Source organism: Narcine bancroftii, chromosome 1 (assembly GCF_036971445.1).
Source record: "Narcine bancroftii isolate sNarBan1 chromosome 1, sNarBan1.hap1, whole genome shotgun sequence".
Lineage (NCBI taxonomy): Eukaryota > Metazoa > Chordata > Chondrichthyes > Torpediniformes > Narcinidae > Narcine > Narcine bancroftii.
Genome location: NC_091469.1, coordinates 163787175 through 163804818, shown reverse-complemented (window position 1 = coordinate 163804818; position 17644 = coordinate 163787175). Strand labels below are relative to the sequence as shown.

Here is a 17644-nt window from a genome sequence, read left to right as displayed (position 1 = left end):
CCCCAGGTGAATGTGGACATCTTGGTTAGACCAATTTTTATGGCGAACACCTAATTGATTTTGAGTTCTAAAACCTATGTATAAATCAACTGTGTGAATTTTTGTCACTCAAAATCAGCATTTGCTGTCTCTCGTGTACTCATGAGAAGCCATTGATGTGATATTTGGGGAGGGATTGGGAGACAAGATTTGAAGAGCGGTTTGGTGAAGGACGGGTGACAGGACTGGGGGAATAGTTTGGTGAGGGATGGGGGATTGGATTGGGGGAATGTTTGGAGATGGACTGGGGGAATGGTTTGGAGATGGACTGGGGGAATGGTTTGGAGATGGATTGGGGGAATGGTTTGTCGATGGACTGGGGGAATGGTTTGATGAGGGATGGGGGATTGGATTAATGGAATGGTTTGGTGAAGGATGGGAAGACAGGACTGGGGGAATGGTTTGGAGTCGGACGGGGATACAGGACTGGGGTTTGGTTTGGAGATGGACTGGGGGACTGGATTGGGAATGGTTTGTTGATAGACTGGGAAACAGGACTGTGAGAATGGTTTAGTGACGAATGGGGAGACAGGACTGGGGAATGGTTTGTGGAAGGATGGGGAGACAGGACTGGGGGAATGGTTTTGTGTTGGATGGGGATACAGGACTGGGGTTTGGTTTGGAGATGGACTGGACTGGGGAATGGTTTGGTGACAGACACGGAGTCAGGGCTGGGGGAATGGTTTGGAGAAGGACTAGGGGACTGGATTGGGGAATGGTTTGGAGTGGGACTGTGACAACTAGGGGAATGATTTGGAGAGGGATTGTGAGACAGTACTGAGAAATGATTTGGAGATGGACTGGGGGACTGGTTTGGTGACGGACAGTTCCTGTCCGAAGTTGGAAAGGGGATTGTTGTGAATGTTCCTGTAAATCTGTACTGTCTCTGACTGCTGCAGGCTAGCATTCATCTGGAGACTGTTGTATCAACAAGTGCTGCAACACCATTCCCATCTACGGAAACTCCAAAGACACTCGGGCAGAGGCGGCACCAGGAAGAAGCTTCAACGAGAGGTGGATCTCCTAACTTCTGTCCTTTCCCAGACGCAGGCAGCTCTGCAGGCGATGGGAGAGAGACTGGGAGAACGGCGGCAGCTCAAACCTCTCTTGGGTAAGGGGAGTAATCAGCATCGGGAACCAAAACTAGAGCAGGTAAATGGTAGAAAGACTTGGCAGTGATGGAGGGGAGGAGAGTGAACGCTTGTCGGCCTTATACCCTGACTTGCCTGCAGTGGTCAACGGCAACTGTCTTATTGGTCAGGCTTTGCCTAAGGACCTGCATAAACCTGAAGAACTACCTCCCGGACCTGGGGGCCCACACTGGGGTCGGACGATTGTGGAGCGGATCTTTTAGCTCACTTCCCCACATTAGGACCCTATCCTTCCGTGCCTTGACTTTACAATGTCTCTTAAACAGAGTGACTGCACTGCCTCTTCTGGCAACGAGTTCCAGATATCAGTCACTCTCTGTAAAAAAAAAATTTACCCCTCTGTTCTTCTTTAAATGTACTCTCACCTTAAACCAATGTCCCCTTGTTTTATATCCCCCCTACCTAACAATCTACCTCTCTATGCCTCTCATAATCCCACAGGTCACCTCTCAGACTCCTTCACTCTGGGGAAGACTAGGTTATCCAATTTCTCCCCATAAAATAATGTTTCTTTAGTCCATGCAATAGCTTGCATTTTCAATATTCAAGATTCCTTTATTGTAATTGTAATAGTACAGAACATGTAATGCACCGTAAGGCAAAGAGTCGTTGTCGTTAGTGTTGCCCATTGCCTCTTATAATACGAGAGAAAGAGAAGCAAAAGAGAGTCCCTTCAGAGTCGCTGAGTGTCCGTGGATTCGCCTCCAGCCCTCCCGCAGCCTCTGCAGCCGCACAGACTCCTGTTCGATCCATTGGCCACCCGAGCTCCGGATCCAAACCCCCGACAGGATCAGGAAGCCTTCAGTATCTGAGGCCCATTCGGGAGCCCTTCTTGACCTTCAGTATCTGAGGCCCATTCGGGATCCCTTCTTGACCTTCAGTATCTGAGGCCAATTCAGGAGCCCTTCTTGTCCTCAGTGCCCTCTTGAATCCCAGTTCTGATACCTGGTTCCCCATGAACCAGTCTCCAGCGGCCCACAGCCCACGCTGGTCCCCCAACCACAAGTTGCCCGCAGCCTATGCAGGTCCCTCAGCCGCTGAGCCCCTTGCTGATCCACTGCCATGGTCACTGTCCTGTAGGGTTGTCTCCTCTCCTTTTCCTTCTCCCCATTTCTGGTGCTCCTCTCTGGTCCGCTTCTCCCCCAGCCTCTGTACCCCTCGTGGCCACTCCTGAGGACAGGGGCTGCCATCAGTTGCAGGATCTTAGTTTAAAAACCGTTGGCATCTCTAACAGGCTGCTTAACATTTGTATGGAGCTACCGGCATTTGGATCGGGCATTTGAACTCTTTGGAGGAGCACCGTGTCTCTGCTCTCCCGGGTCCACACCATCACCAGTCGTGCCATTACAGCAGCTCTGGCCACACTGCCATTTTCCCCAGTGAATCCCATCCTTCCTATTGCACTTATGGTCTCCATCAGGGTTAGTGTGACTCAGGTCCCCCATCATCCAGGATTTGGGTAGGAGTACAGAGTGTTGGAGTGGTGTGTTAGAATGCGGGGTTTTGTGCAGTGTTGTACAACTGAGAAACATGCACTGGACTTCAACAATCAAGATGCAAGATTAATTTATTTTCATGTAATTAGACAGAAAATGTAGTATTACGTGAAATTTCCTTTAGTCTGCATCAGTAGAAATTGAACAGCTCCCCTCACAGCCAGGGAATGAAAAACAAAAGAGAGTTCCTCGCAGAGTCACTGCATGTCCATGGATTCGCCTCCAGTGCTCCCGCAGCCTCACAGCCTTAAGTCTGAACCATCAGCCACCCGAGTTCCAGATCCAAACCTCTGACATGTTCCAGCCTCACACCCATAACCCTCCTTGTTTACATCGATGTCCCTATCTAAGAGTCTTTTCTATGTCCCTGATGAATTCAGTCAAAGAAAATGGAAAATAAAAGACTTGGGTCAGAGAGAGACCGTGATAAAGACCAACCTGCTGTCTCCTGACTTTGCTCTGTTGAACCTGTTTGTGACTGCTGACTGCTGGATGGGGAGGGCATCAAATAGAACTGTCTGCTGCAGCCTGTTCTGGCCAAGCCTACAGCAGGAAACAAAGGTTGGCCTCTCACATCAATTCCTCTCTCTGTAGGTGAGGAGTACTTCCTTCTGGGCTCGTACCTGGAATCTGTGCAAACCTGGAAGACAGCACTACAGGGGGAGGTGGGCGGAGGTAAGGGGGCCCATTGGGTCCTTCATTCTGAATGAGGAAGTTCCCCTTAAAATTTCACCTTTCACCCTTAACCCATGTCCTCTACTTGTATCACATCACCTCAATGGGGAAAAAAGCCTGCTTGTATTTACTCTGTATATACCCCTATAATTTTGTATGCCTCTATTAAATTTCCCGTCATTCTCTGAAGCTCCAGGGAATAAAGACCATGAGATAAAGGAGCAGAAATAGGCCATTCAGCCCATCAAGTCTGCCCCACCATTTAATCATGAGCTGATCCACTTTCCTACTCAGCCCCACTGCCCGTCCTTCTCCCCATAACTTTTGATGCCCTGGCTAATCAACAACCTATCAATCTCTGCCTTAAATACACCCAATGACCTGGCCTCCATAACTGCCTGTGGCAACAAATTCCACAGATTCACCACCCTCTGGCTGAGGAAATTCCTATGCATTTCTGTTCTAAACAGATGCCTTGCAATCCTGAAATTGTGCCCTCTCGACTCTCCCACAATGGGAAACAGCTTTTCTATATCTACTCTTTCCATGCATTTAAGCATTTGAAATGTTTCTTTGAGATTCTTCCCCCACCCCCTTCATTCTCCTAAATGCTGAGTCCAGGCCAAGAGCTGTCAAATGCTCCTCATATGATAACTGTTTCATTCCCGGAATCATCCTTGTGAACCTCATCAGAACCCTTTCCAACGTCAGGAAGTCTTTTCTTAAATGAGGAGCCCAAAACTGCTTACAATCCTCCACGTGAGGCCTCACTTGTGCTTTATTAAGCCTAAACATCACATCCCTGCTGTTGTATCCTATTCCTCTTGAATGCCAGCAATTCGACCTGCTATCTGGCACGAGGACTCCAAGGTCCCTTTGCATCTGGGAAATTTCAGTTGTTTGTATTTTATATAGATATGTTTTTGGGAGATAAATTGGGGCAGTTTTTTTTAAGTGTAGGTCACATACAAACACTTCAAAACAGATCTCATGTAAAATACTGGAGCTCTGCTCATTGCTAGACAGGCCAGTGCCAAGAGCCTTTGCAAAAGCTTTGGAGAGTGCCCAAGAGACTTCACTAATGGATTGTTGTTTACAAAAAGGCAACAGATGAAAGAACTCATCGGAGCTGCAGGCTGTCTGAGTGGAACTTGCTGTTCTAAGAGGGACATGTGGTTTTGCAAGCAGAGAGAGTAAAACAGGCTTCCTCTCAGAGAGAGAGAGAGAGAGAGATCATTTTTGCAGTTTGACAGTCAGCAGCAACAGTTGGGACTGGAACAGGACAAGCTGACAAGCTTGTGGAAAACCCCATTTTGAAGACGGGTTGTGAGTGCTTAGTTCAGCCTGGTCAAAGCCCTTGTGGTTCATACGAGAGGAGAGGACTGGCTGCCTAATGTTTCACTTGGAATAAGAGAAACAAAAAGGAACTCTGTAGTGACCTGAAAGAAAAAGGTTATCATCTGGAAAAACCTGAGGGGGCAAGTTTCTTCAGCAAGACATTGAAGTGGCTGATTAAAAGGAATCAGTTGTGGGTATCCAGCGTACAACAAATCTCTCTCTGAAAACTGACAAGATCCTTCCTGAGCGGTAACCATTTACCTTTCAAGCACCAAAGCCTGGTGAACTTTATAAATGTTAAATTCTGTGCACAGTCTAAGAATTGCCTGCAACCAGTGAACTTGGAGGAATGAGAAGTGAGATTTGACTGTGAATCAAAGAACTTTTTTGAATTTACACACACATTACATACACGTGCACTTAGAATCAGAAGGGGGTTAAGTTAGGTTAGTTAAGTTAATAGTAATAAGTTAAAGTTTGATCCTGTTTTCATGTTTAAATACAATTAAAAGCAACTTTTGTTTAAGTAACCATTTGTCTTGGTGAATATCTATTACTGCTGGGTTTTGGGGTCCTCGGCTTGTAACATTTTTGGGGGTTGTCATTTCGAATTGAAAATTGGAGTTTTTGTGATTTATTAGTGAATTGGTGTTTCCAAGCTAATTTAAAGCTTGTGTGTGTGGAAAACAGTAGCAATGGATGTTGTGTGGCGCCTCACCACTAGGCAGGTGAACCGACCCCGCTTGTAAGCCACACGGCAGGGCAGCTGGCCAAAATGGTGCCGACAGGGGTTTTCCCTTCCTCCCAGCATGGGGCTAAGAAGCCCCGTGCTGGGGGACCACGTGACCCCCAGGTGATGTCAGCGTCCTCCAGCACGGTTCTTAGCCAGGTCCGGGCTGGGAGTATAAGTGCAGCCCAGCAGCCTGCAATAAACGAGTCCGCTCACTGAGCTCAACCCATCTGGATGTGTGTGTTATTACAGGAGCAGAGTAGCTGCCGCTACAATTGGTGACCCCGACTGGTTCAAACGACTTTGAACCCATCATGAGCGAGCCTGGGATCAGCGCTATAGCCGTGAAACTGCCTGAATTCTGGGTTCAGGAGCCAGAGACCTGGTTCGGCCATGCAGAGGCTCAGTTTCACCTCCGCCAGATTTCGTCCAACATGACCAAATTCTACCATGTGGTCGCTGCTCTGGACCAGGCCACCGCCAGATGCGTGCTGCACCTTGTTCAGCACCCACCCGCCGAGGACAAATACGAGACCATCAAGTGAGTGCTTACCGGCCGCTTGGATGCTGCACCTCAAAGTCCTGGGGGACAGGTCTCCGATGGAGCTGATGGACGAGATGCTCGCGCTCATGGGTGATCACACCAACTGCCCACTCTTTGGCCGCATTTTCATCGACCATATGCCCGGGGACATCCGACTGCTGCTGGTCCACGAGAGCTTCACTGACCTGAGGAAGATTGTCCATAAGGCCCAAGAGCTATGGCTTGCATGATTCCCGGAGGGCTGAGCGGTCGAGCAGATCATGAGGCACGGGCACGACCATGTCAAGCCTGCCCCTAGCGCTGCAGTAGAGCATCCGGCCCCTGCAGGGGCCCCTAAGAGCATAACCAAGGCCACAGCATCTGCTCCAGGCCTCTGCTTCTACCACCAGTGCTGGGGAGCCAAGGGTCGGAAGTGTTTTCAGCCCTGCTTGTTCCAGGGAAACGACCAGGCCGGCCGCTGTTAATGGCTGCGGCGGCTGGCCAACGGCAGCCTCCTCTACCTGCGGGACTCAGTCAGCGGCCGGCTGTTCCTCGTTGACACTGGAGCCCAGATCAGCATCATCCCAGCCACGGCCGTCGAGTCCAGGAAATGACCTCGTGGACCTCCCCTCCATGCGGCCAATGCAACAGAAATCCAGACATATGGAAACAAGACAGTCCACTTCCAGATTGGCCAACGAAATTTCGCTTGGTGGTTCACCGTCTCGTCCCTCCCGACCTCCATCCTAGATGCAGATTTCCTCCTCACACTGGTGGACATTCGAGGTAGGCGCCTGGTGGATGCCCGTAACTTCCAGGCTGTTTGCTTCGACGCCTCCCATTCAGAGCAACCGCAGATGGCCACGATCAGCACGCCCAAAGACGAGTTCCAGTGAATCCTGGACGAGTTCCCGACACTCCTCAAGGCACAGTTCTCCGCTGCCTCGCTGCGCCACAGGGTGTTCCACCACATCCCCACCCAGGGCCCACCGGTTCATGCCAAGGCACACCGGCTCCCAGCTGACGAGCTCCATGTGGTGAAGGAGGAGTTTTTGCACCTGTTGGAACTGGGGATCATTCAGCGGTCCGACAACCCGTGGGCCTCGCCGCTCCACCTGGTCCCGAAAGCCTCCGGTGGCTGGCTTCCCTGTGGAGACTACCGACGGTTCAACGAGGCAACAGTTCCTGACCCTTACCCCATCCCTCACATCCAAGACTTTACGACCAACCTGCACAGTGCGAGGGTTTTCTCCACGGTTGACCTGGTGCGCGGATATCACCAGATCCTGGTGCACCCTGAGGACATACCCAAGACGGCCATCATCACCCCCTTTGGCTTGTTCGAATTCCTGCGCATACCGTTCAGGCTCAAGAATGCCACTCAGATCTTCCAGCGCCTCATGAACTCTGTGGGCAGGGACTTGGATATCATCTTTATTTATTTGGACGACATCCTCGTCACCAGCAAGGAGCAGGCGCAACACAAGGCCCACATACGCGCCCTTTTCTCCCAGCTGGCCAACTTCGGCCTTACCATCAACCCGGCCAAGTGCCAGTTCGGGAAAGAGTCCATGCAGTTCCTGGGCCACGCCATCTCAGCCGAAGGAGCCACCCCTGCCGCTGCGAAGGTCACCATTACCAGGGAGTTCCCACGCCTGGACAGCCTCAAGGGGCTGCAGGAGTTCGCGGGTATGGTCAACTTTTACAACCGCTTTAGCCCGGGAGCTGTGCATATCATGCAGCTGCTATTCGCCCTCATCGCAGCCAAGCACAAAACGCTTGCTTGGAACCCAAAAGGTTGCACTGCATTCGAAGCTACCAAGGATGCCCTCGCGAAGGCCGCCATGCTCGCCCACTCGCACACTGACCTGCATATGGCACTCTCTATCGATGCCTCTGCCACAGCCATCGGTGCCATCCTGGAGCAGCAGGTGAATGGACATAGGAAGCCGCTGGCATTCTTCAGCCGCCTGCTCCACCCGCTGGAAAGCAAGTATAGTGCCTTCGACCACGAGTTACTGGGCATGTACCTGGCGGTGCGGCATTTCCGCTATTTTTTGGAGGGGAGGACTTTTGCCATCTTTTACCATCAAACCCCTCACCCAGACGCTTGAGATGGCAAAGAATCCCTGGTTGGCCTGCCAGCAGCGTCACCTCTCCTTCGTGTCGGAGTTTACCACCAACATTCGGTACAAGGCGGGGAAGGACAATGTGGTTGCCGATGCACTCTCGCGACCAGCCATCTGCTCACTGTCGCCCGGCCTCTACTTTGACCAGCTCACCCGGGACAAGAAATCTAATGAGGAGACTAGGGCCTTTAAGACCGCCATCATGGGCCTGCAGTTCCGAGACCTCCTGACTCCGAGCGGCGAAGGCACCGTCCTGTGTGATATCTCCATGGGTACCCACGACCAGTGGTTCCCCAGCAGTGGCGCAGGCAGGTCTTCCGTCACATCCACAACCTTTCACATCCACCCATCAGGTACACGGTCTGGATGGTGGCAGAATGGTATGTATGGCATGGGCTGCGGAAGCAGTTCGCGGGCTGGGCCAGAACATGCACCCATTGCCTGACGTCCAAGGTGCATAGGCACACCAGGGCGCCCGTACAGGAGTTTGAGCATGTCCGGGAACGGTTCAACCACATTCACGTGGACATTGTCAGGCCCTTACCAGTTTCCTGGGGCAACCGTTACCTGTTTACGATGGTGGACCGCACCACTCGCTGGCCCGAGGTGATCCCGATGCCAGACACCTCCACCGACTCCTGCTCCCGAGCACTGTTGCATGGTTGGGTCGCCTGGTTCGGCGTCCCAGGTCACCTCACCAGCAATCGGGGCAGCCAGTTCACATCTGCGCTCTGGGCACAGCTTGCCAACCGGTTGGGGATCCAGCTACACTGCACCACGGCCTACCACCCGCAGGCCAATGGACTGGTTGAACGTCAGCACCGTCATCTTAAGTCAGCACTCATGGCCCGTCTCACCGTTCCGACTGGGCAGACAAACTGCCTTAGGTGCTCCTGGGCATCGGCTCCACTCCCAAGGAAGATCTGCAGGCGTCATCAGCTGAGCTGGACTACAGTGCGCTGCTGGCACTACCTGTTGAGTTCGTCAACGCACCTCACAATCCCCAGTGTCACCACGTGAACTACTTCTTTACCTCAGGGCACGCTTGGACTTGTTTGAACCTCCACCGCCGCCCAGGGATGGCACCCACCTGTCTCACATTCTTAGCGAACTGCTTTCCGCCGGGTACATTTTCGTTTGGCGGGGCTATGTGGCGGCTCACCACTAGGCAGGCGAACCGGCCCCGCTTGTAAGCCACACGGCGGGGCAGCCGGCCAAAATGACACCGTCAGGGGTTTTCCCTTCCTCCCAGCTCAAAAGCCCACGCTGGGGGACCACGCGACGCCTGGGTGATGTCAGCACCCTCCAGTGCGGTTCTCAGCCAGGTCCGGGCTGGGAGTATAAGTGCAGCCCGCCAGCCTGCAATACACGAGTCTGCTCACTGAGCTCAACCCGCCTGGTTGCGTGTGTTATCACAGCAGCAGAGGCGTTACAGTTGATACATTTTTGTCACAACCATCACCTGCAGAGCTGGAGAAAAGAGGAAATGATGGTTATTTCTAAGACATTAAAACTGACTGAAGTCAAACATTGGATGAAGAAAATGCAAATACAGAGGATTATAGTGAAATATACAGGTGAGGAGAAATTTGCTGAGACTTAATAATTTTCCGGAGGATAGATCTATTGAATTGGAATTGGAATTGGAGAAGTTGAGGGTGGAAGAAGAAAGAGAAAAACAGAGGGTGTTGGAGCTGAGAAACAGAGACAATATGAGGGAGAGGAAAGTGAATAATGGAGGGAGGAGGATGAAAGGCAAAGAAAATATGATTTGGAAAAGAATGAAAGGGGCAGATGGTTTCAATTAGAGAGGATACAGATTGAGATGGAGGGAGGTAAGAGAGCTGAGGTTGTAACTCCTGGGAGGGTTTTTGGCTAGTCGTGGTAAATCTAGTGCCTCCTTTCGATGAGGGAGATATAGATCCATATTTTCAGCTTTTTGTAAAGGTTCCCGAGAGCTCAAAATGGCCAAAAGAAAAATGGCCTCTCATGCTCTAAAGTGTATTGAAGGGAAAAGCACAAATTGCATCCTCTCGTTTGACTACAGAGTAAGTGGCAAATTATGATACTGTTAAGCAAACAGTATTGAAAGCCTATGAGTTAGTTCCAGAAGTGTAAAGACAAAAGTTTAGGAGTTTAGTGAAAACATGGAACCAATCTTGTATGGATTTTACTCTGGGAAAATCTGTATGTTTTGACCTCAAAAGGAATAAATAATGATTTTGACAGATGGAGAGAATTGATATTAATTGAGGAAATTAAAAGGTGTGTCCCAAATGAGTTTAAATTAGACCTGGATGAGAGAGACATAGGAACATGTGGGCAAACAGCTAGATGAGCGGACGTGTTTGCCCTAATACACAAAAATACATTTCAGAATTGTAGGCATTTTCAGAGAGTTACTGTGGAACAGATTAATAACCCTGTTCAGAAGGTTAATGTGGAGCAGACTAGTTAACCTGAAATTAAGTCTGGGGAGAATGTTAATCGGTGTGGAGAGTGCCGCGGGGGGTGCACCGGATGCAGTAGATAAGTCCTCTGGATGTACGTGTTGCTTCTCTTGGAGGGCTTGTTTGGGGCCCCAGACTGGGGTGGTGGGGGGGGGGGGTGTGTATGCACGGGTGTTGCGCCTCCTGTTGGCACGGGGTGGGGGGGGGTGCTGGGGGTGCGATGGATGGTGAGGGATGAGTGCATGAAGGAATCACAGAGGGAGCAATCCCCGCAGAAGGCCAAGAAGGAGAATGGAAAAATTTGTCTAGGTACTTGGACCAGTGCGGACTAGAAGGGCCAAATAGGCCAGTTTCCGTGTTGTAATTGTTATATGGTTGTGGAAAAGATGAAGGTAAGGTGGGAAAGGGGAGAACTTCTGGATTTGTATGTCATGTTTGGAAGAAACCTGGTCATGTTATTACAAATTGTCTAGTGTTGAAAAAGAGATGAGAAAAGGAGGTTTTACTGGAAGCGCGTATTCAGACAGTTGAATTTAAGGAGAGCAGATGTTCCAAACCTGGTAAAGGTGTCATGGATGTTTTCAAACCTTTTGTGTCAGGGGGCTTGGTTTCAGTTAAGGAGGGGGAATCACAGGTTTCAGTTAAAATTCTTAGAGATACTGGGGCTGCTCAGTCATTGTTGTTGGAAAATGTTTTAACAATTGATCAAAAGATTGACACAAGGGAGAAGACTTTGATTAGAGGTGTTGGAGGTGAGGTAGAGTCAATATCTCTTCACAACATAGTGCTGAATTCAGAATTAGTTACAGGACCTGTTGTAGTCTGAGTAATTTCAAAGTTTCCCATGCAAAGTTTCTCATTTTTATTAGGCAATGATTTGGCAGAGGATAAAGTTGGGTCAATTTTGGAATTAACAAACCAGCCTAGTAAGGATGAGGTTAGAGAGGATTGTGAGATATATCCTTCATGTGCTGTAATAAGGTCTGTGACTAAGAAAATGATGAGGGCAGAGGAAGATCCAGTTGATAGAGACTTGCCTAATGCTTCGAAAATAGTCTTGAAAGAGCAGGTTAATTGTGAGAGTAAAGATTTCTCTTTGTCATTCAGCAACAGAAAATAGATACAGATCTTATTGACTTCAGGGGACAAAGCAGTAAGTGAACAGGAGGTTAAAGAAACGGCTTGTGAATATGACTTGAAGGGTGAATTGTTAATGAAACCTTATTTAGAGGATATGGGTAGTGGAGAACAATCTGTATCTGAGGTGTTAGTCATTGATAGGGTTGAGGAAGTTATGGATTATAAGATTATGGAAACAGAATCTTGTGAGAGTAACCTGAAAGAAACCACAGTTCCTGTGCGCCTGCCTAACTCAGCAATTTTGGAAAAGTTAGACCATCTTGAGTCACAAGAACAGATGCAGTTGAAATAATTAATTTTGAAATATACCAATTTGTTTTCTGATGTGCCAAAGAGGACATCAGTGATTTATCGTGATGTGACGTGGGAGAGGCAAGTCCCATAAAACAACAGCCATATAGAATAAACACTCAGAAAAGTAAAATCATGGATCAGGAGGTGGAATATATGTTGAGAAATGATATTATTAGACCTTCAAACTCAGATTGGAGTTCTCCTTGTATTCTGGTACCTAAACCAGATGGAACTGTTAGGTTCTGTACAGATTACAGGAAGGTTAATTCAGTAACTAAAACAGATGCTTATCCTATTCCTAGAATAGATGTGTATTGATAAAAGTGGCAAAGCTAAATTTCTTACTAAGGTGGATTTGATGAAGGATTACTGGTGTGTGCCTTTAACTGAGAGAGGAAAGATTGTTTCAGCTTTTGTAACTCCATCCGGTTAATACGAGTATAAGGTGTTGCCTTTTGACATGAAAAATGCCCCTGCAACATTCCAAAGGATGATTAATACGGTAATCCAAGTGTTAAAACATACAGATGTTTTTATTGATGACAAAAAGTGGGATGTGGGGCGAACATCTAAGGGAATTGGACAAATTGTTTGCAAGATTATCCAAAGCAAACTTAACTGTTCATTTAGCAGTAAGTCAATTTGCAAATGCTACTGTAACATACTTAGGCATGTAATTGGTCATGACAAAGTTGCACTTATTCAAGCTAAGGTGAATGCAATTTATGAATTTCCTGTGGCAAGAAAGCAGTGAGAAGGTTTTTAGGAATGGCAGGATATTACAGGAAATTTTGCAGAGATTGATCTTTTAACCAATTTTTTGAAGAAAGGGGAGAAATTTGTGTCGACTAAAGATTGTCAGTCAGCTTTAGAAAATTTAAAGGTGATGCTATGCCATTGCCCTGTTTTAAAATCTCCTGATTTTGACAAACCATTTGCTTTAGCAGTGGATCCCAGTGATGGGGCAGTTGGTGCAGTTTTATTACAAAAACATGATGAAATTGATCATCTAGATCCCTACTTTTCAAAAAAATTCAATGTTCATCAAAGGAAGGGCCTAATGGCCTGTTTCCGTGCTGTAATTGTTATATATAGGAACTATTTCACTATTGAGAAGAAACCGATGTCTATAATATTTGCGCTGCAGAATTTTGATGTATATCTCGGTATCTCTCACGACCCAATTGTGACATTTACCGACCACAATTCTCTGTGTTTTTGAATAAAATGAAGAATCAAAATACAAGATTGTTAAACTGGAGTTTAATATTACAAGAATATAATCTGTAAATTAATTATATCAGAGGTACAAATAATGTGATAGCAGATTGTTTGTCAAGAGGTTAAAATTAATCATGTTTTGAAAAATATATTCTCAACGTTACAACATGTTATATATTGTAAACTGTTATCTCTTTAGTGATTTTAAAGACAGTTTAGATTTAACTGAATTTTAACTCGTTAAAATTCCTTTGTAAGGGAAAGTGTGACAGATTATGTTGTGTTTCTATTGAATATAGATATGTTTTTGGGAGATAAATTGGAGCAGGTTTTGTAGTGTAGGTCACATGGAAGCATTTTAAAACAGATTTCATTTAAAATACTGGAGCTCTGTTCATTGCTAGACAGGCCAGCACCAAGAGCCTTTGCAAAAGCTTTGGAGAGTGCCCAAGAGACTTCACTACTGGATTGTTGTTTACAAGAAGGCAACAGATGAAAGAACTCGTCGGAGCTGCATTCTGTCTGAAGTGGAACTTGCTGTTCTAAGAGGGTCATGTGGTTTTGCAAGCAGAGAGAGTAAAACAGGCTTCCTCTGTTCTGCAGTTTGACAGTCTGGCAAACTTGTGGAAGACGGGTTGTGAGTGCTTAGTTCAGCCTGATCAAAGCCCTTGTGATTCATACGAGAGGAGAGGACTGGCTGCCTAATGTTTCACTTGAAATAAGGGAAACAAAAAGGAACTCTGTGGTGATCTGAAAGAAAGAGGTTATCATCTGGAAAACTCTGATGGGGCAGGTTTCTTTGGCAAGACACTGAAGCGGCTGGTTACAAGGAATCAGTTGTGGGTGTCCAGTGAACAACAAATCTCTCTCTGAAAATCAACAAGAACCTTCCTGAGTGGTAACCATTTACCTTTCAAGCACCAAAGCCTGATGAACTTCAAAAATGTTAAATTCTGTGCACAGTATAGGAATTGCCTGCGACCAGTAAACTTGGAGGAATGAGAAGTGAGATTGGACTGTGAATCAAACTTCTAAACTTACACACATATTACATACACATGTGCTTAGAATTAGAGGGGGGTTAAGCTAGGTTAGTTAAGTTAATAGTGATAAGTTAAAATGTGATTCTGTTTTCATGTTTAAAGATAATTAAAAGCAACTTAAGTTTAACTAACCATTTGTCTTGGTGAATATCTATTGCTGCTAGGTTTTGGAGTCTTCTGGGCTCCTGACCCAATTTTCTCTATATTTTGAAAATAGCCTGCCTGTTTATTTTTTTTAAACAAAGTGCAATATCGAACACTGTCCAACATTGTATTGTATTTAATTTGCCACTTCACTGCCCATTCTCCTAATCTGTCTATGTCCTTCTGTTTAACCTTTCCCTGCAACTCAGTTCCTGAAGTCCAGGCAACATCATAGTAAATTTTCTATGCACTCTTTCTATCTTACTGATATCCTTCCTGTAGTTTGGTGACAAATCCTGTGCACATTACTCCAAATCTGGCCTCGCCAAAGTCTTATATAACTTTTCCATAACATCCCAACTCCTAAACTTAATACTTTGATTTATGAAGGCCAATATCCAAAACCTCTCTTTACAACCCTATCTATGGCATTTTTAAGGAATTGTGCATCTGTATTCCTAGATCCCTCTGTTCTAACGCACTCCGCAGTTCATTATTGTTTACCGTGTGAGTCCTTCCTGGATAGTCCTCCCAAAGTGCAGCATCTCATACTTGTTCTCATTACATTCCAGCTGTCATTTTGCAGCCCCTTGTTCCTGCTGTCCTTTATCACTGTCCACCACATAACCAATCTTAGCATCATCTGCAAATTTTCAGATTTTGTTGACCACTTTATCATCCAGATCGTTGATGGAGATGACCAATAGCAAGGGTCCCACCCCGATCCCTGAGGTACCCCACTCGTCACAGGCCTCCAGTCTGAGAAGCATCATCCACCACTACTCTCTGGCTTTGCCCATCCAGCCGTTGTCGAATCCAGTTCTCACTCTCCCCCATTGTTTAACTTTCTGTTCTTGCATGAACTCCTGTGATGAGCTTTAGTGTTGGACAGTCGTCAGTGCTTTTCTCGTTGCAGAAGAGAGGAGACTGATTTACCTTCAGACCAGATACTGCCTGGCCATTCTCTACACTCACCTGTACCTGTCCAACCTGAGTGCTGCACTGGACTTCTGTGAGCAGCTTGTCAGGCAGATGTTTAGACCAGAGCAAACAAACAACTCTCCAGGTGAGACTCCAACAGGGATGTAGATGGTCTGGGGATGTGCTGGGACATTCCTGTGTAGGCACTTTAGGTCAGTTAGTGTCAAGATTTTGGACAATTAGTGTGTAGAAATTGGGACAGAATGTTGACTTTGGGGACAGTGTGCATATTTTGGAATGGTCAGTGTGTACACTACGGGACAGAATATGTATATTTTGGTACATTTGGCTTTGGGATAGTGTGTACCTTTTTAGTGCACAGAGTTCAGGATACAGTAAAACCCCTGATATCTGGCACCTATGGGGATTGGTAGATGCTGGATAAGTTTATTTTGTGGTTGCTTGAGATTGTGTGGTTCATGATTGGTGAACTAACAGCGAGGCGTGCCAATTTTAAAAGTACGTATTTTTTACCTATTTATTCTCAGTGGGTTTTTTCTTTGCTAGTTGCTTGAATGGCGGATACAAGGGATTTTCTCTATTCAGTGCATGAAACATTAGTGTGCACATGTACATTCTATTGTATGCTCTGGAACATACCATTCAGGGCATTCCGTGACTATGCTTTGGGACATAAGTGTGCATGTTTTGGAACAGTGGTGTGCACTGTGACTGCATCTTCCCTTCTGTTCAGGCCCCAGTGTGCTGAGCCTCGATGTGTCCCTGATGCCAAGTGTTGGGGAGGTTGCTGCAGTGGCAGTGGTCCAGTCGCTGGCCCGATTCATGGCTCTGTACTTCACTAACCAGCCACTCTTCGTGCTTCCGCCTCATCACGTCGATGTACTGCCACCCTTGCACTTCAGACCAGGTAAGGGCTGTTCCAGGGTGGCCTTCCAGGTGACTGAGCGGCATGTTTAGCGCAGCGGTCAGCCTGATGCTATTGCAGTGCCAACAACCTGGGTTTGAATCCGGTGCTGTCTGTAAAGAGTTTGTAAGTTCTCCCCGTGTTTACGTGGTTTCCTCCAGGTGTTCCAGTTTCCTCCCACATTCTAAAATGTACAATGGTCGTAGGTTAATTTGGGTGTAATTGGAAGGTACGGGTTTTAATGGGTAGAATCGGGTGGTGTTGTAAATAAAATGTAAAAATTAAAGGACATCTGGTCACATTGACTCTGCAGATGATGGGAGGCATCTTGGAAAGGGATGGTGTGATTTGGCGGGTGAAGGGTAGGGGAAGGAGTGAGCCTGATGTCAATGAAGGTTGGGAGCGACGGTGCCCTGTAGTGGGAACCGTTATTGTTGGTGAGGATGGTGGCTACTACTGACCCTCCTCACTCTGCAGGCTACCTAAGCAGTGCCTTGATAAAAACAAGGGGTGCACACGAGGAATAAAAGTAGAACAGAGAACACTACAGCACAGTACAGGCCCTTCAGCCCATGATGTTGTGCCAACGGATAGAAACCTACCCAACAATCTGACTCTTCCCTACCTCATACCCATAACCCTCTACTTTTTCTTACATCCTCGTGGCTGTCAAAAGCGTCTTTTAAATCCAACTGATGTTCCAGCCTCGACCACCACCCGCGGCCAAGCATTCCAGGCACCCACAACTTGCTCTGTGTAAAAAAAAAACCTTGCCCCTGATGTCCCTGGCACCTTCCTCTGTGGCCACATGAGGTGCACACTTGCGCCTACACCTCCTCCCTCACCACAGTCCGGGGCCCCAAACAGACCTTTCAAAGGTAAGCAACACTTTGCTTGTGTATCCATGGGAATGATCTACTGCATCTGTGTTCCCTTTATGGCCTTCTCTACACCAGAGAGACTGGGCTATTGCTTCGCTGAGCACCTTTGCTCTGTCTGCATCTGGCAGGGATTTCCCAGTGAAACCATTTCAATTCTGGGCCCCACTAACATACTCATGCACTATCCCACCAAGACCAGCTGTAAATTGGAGAAACAATGCTTGAATTTCAGTCTGGGCACTCTCTAGCCAAATGGCATTAACATCAACTTTTCTGCTTTCTGCTAACCTGCTCTTCTTTCCTCTCCCTTCATGTCCTCCATCTTTGCTTCAGCTTTCTACCCCCTTCCTCTCTATTTATCCAGCCACCCCTCCTCTCCCTTCTTACTACTGTGTCCTTCTATTACCTCCTGCCTTTGGGACCAGGCTCCTCCCCTGGCTCTTTGCCCATTACCATTTTGTCGTGGTGCCTGACTACATTTTGTTTGTACCTTGATGAGGAGCTCAAGCCTGAATCATTGGTTTATGTAACTTTATCTTTACTA

General features: G+C 47.3%; 1 protein-coding gene across 1 annotated transcript in view; it reads left to right on the top strand.

Moving 5' to 3' along the window:
* Nucleotides 1–17644, top strand: part of cplane1 (ciliogenesis and planar polarity effector 1) — a 248313-nt gene that overhangs the window by 93836 nt on the left and 136833 nt on the right. The window contains exons 13-16 of the mRNA XM_069915448.1: nucleotides 939–1150; nucleotides 3281–3361; nucleotides 15290–15439; nucleotides 16049–16222. Coding sequence (XP_069771549.1) covers nucleotides 939–1150; nucleotides 3281–3361; nucleotides 15290–15439; nucleotides 16049–16222 — 617 coding nt within the window. The remainder of the gene's footprint in view (nucleotides 1–938; nucleotides 1151–3280; nucleotides 3362–15289; nucleotides 15440–16048; nucleotides 16223–17644) is intronic.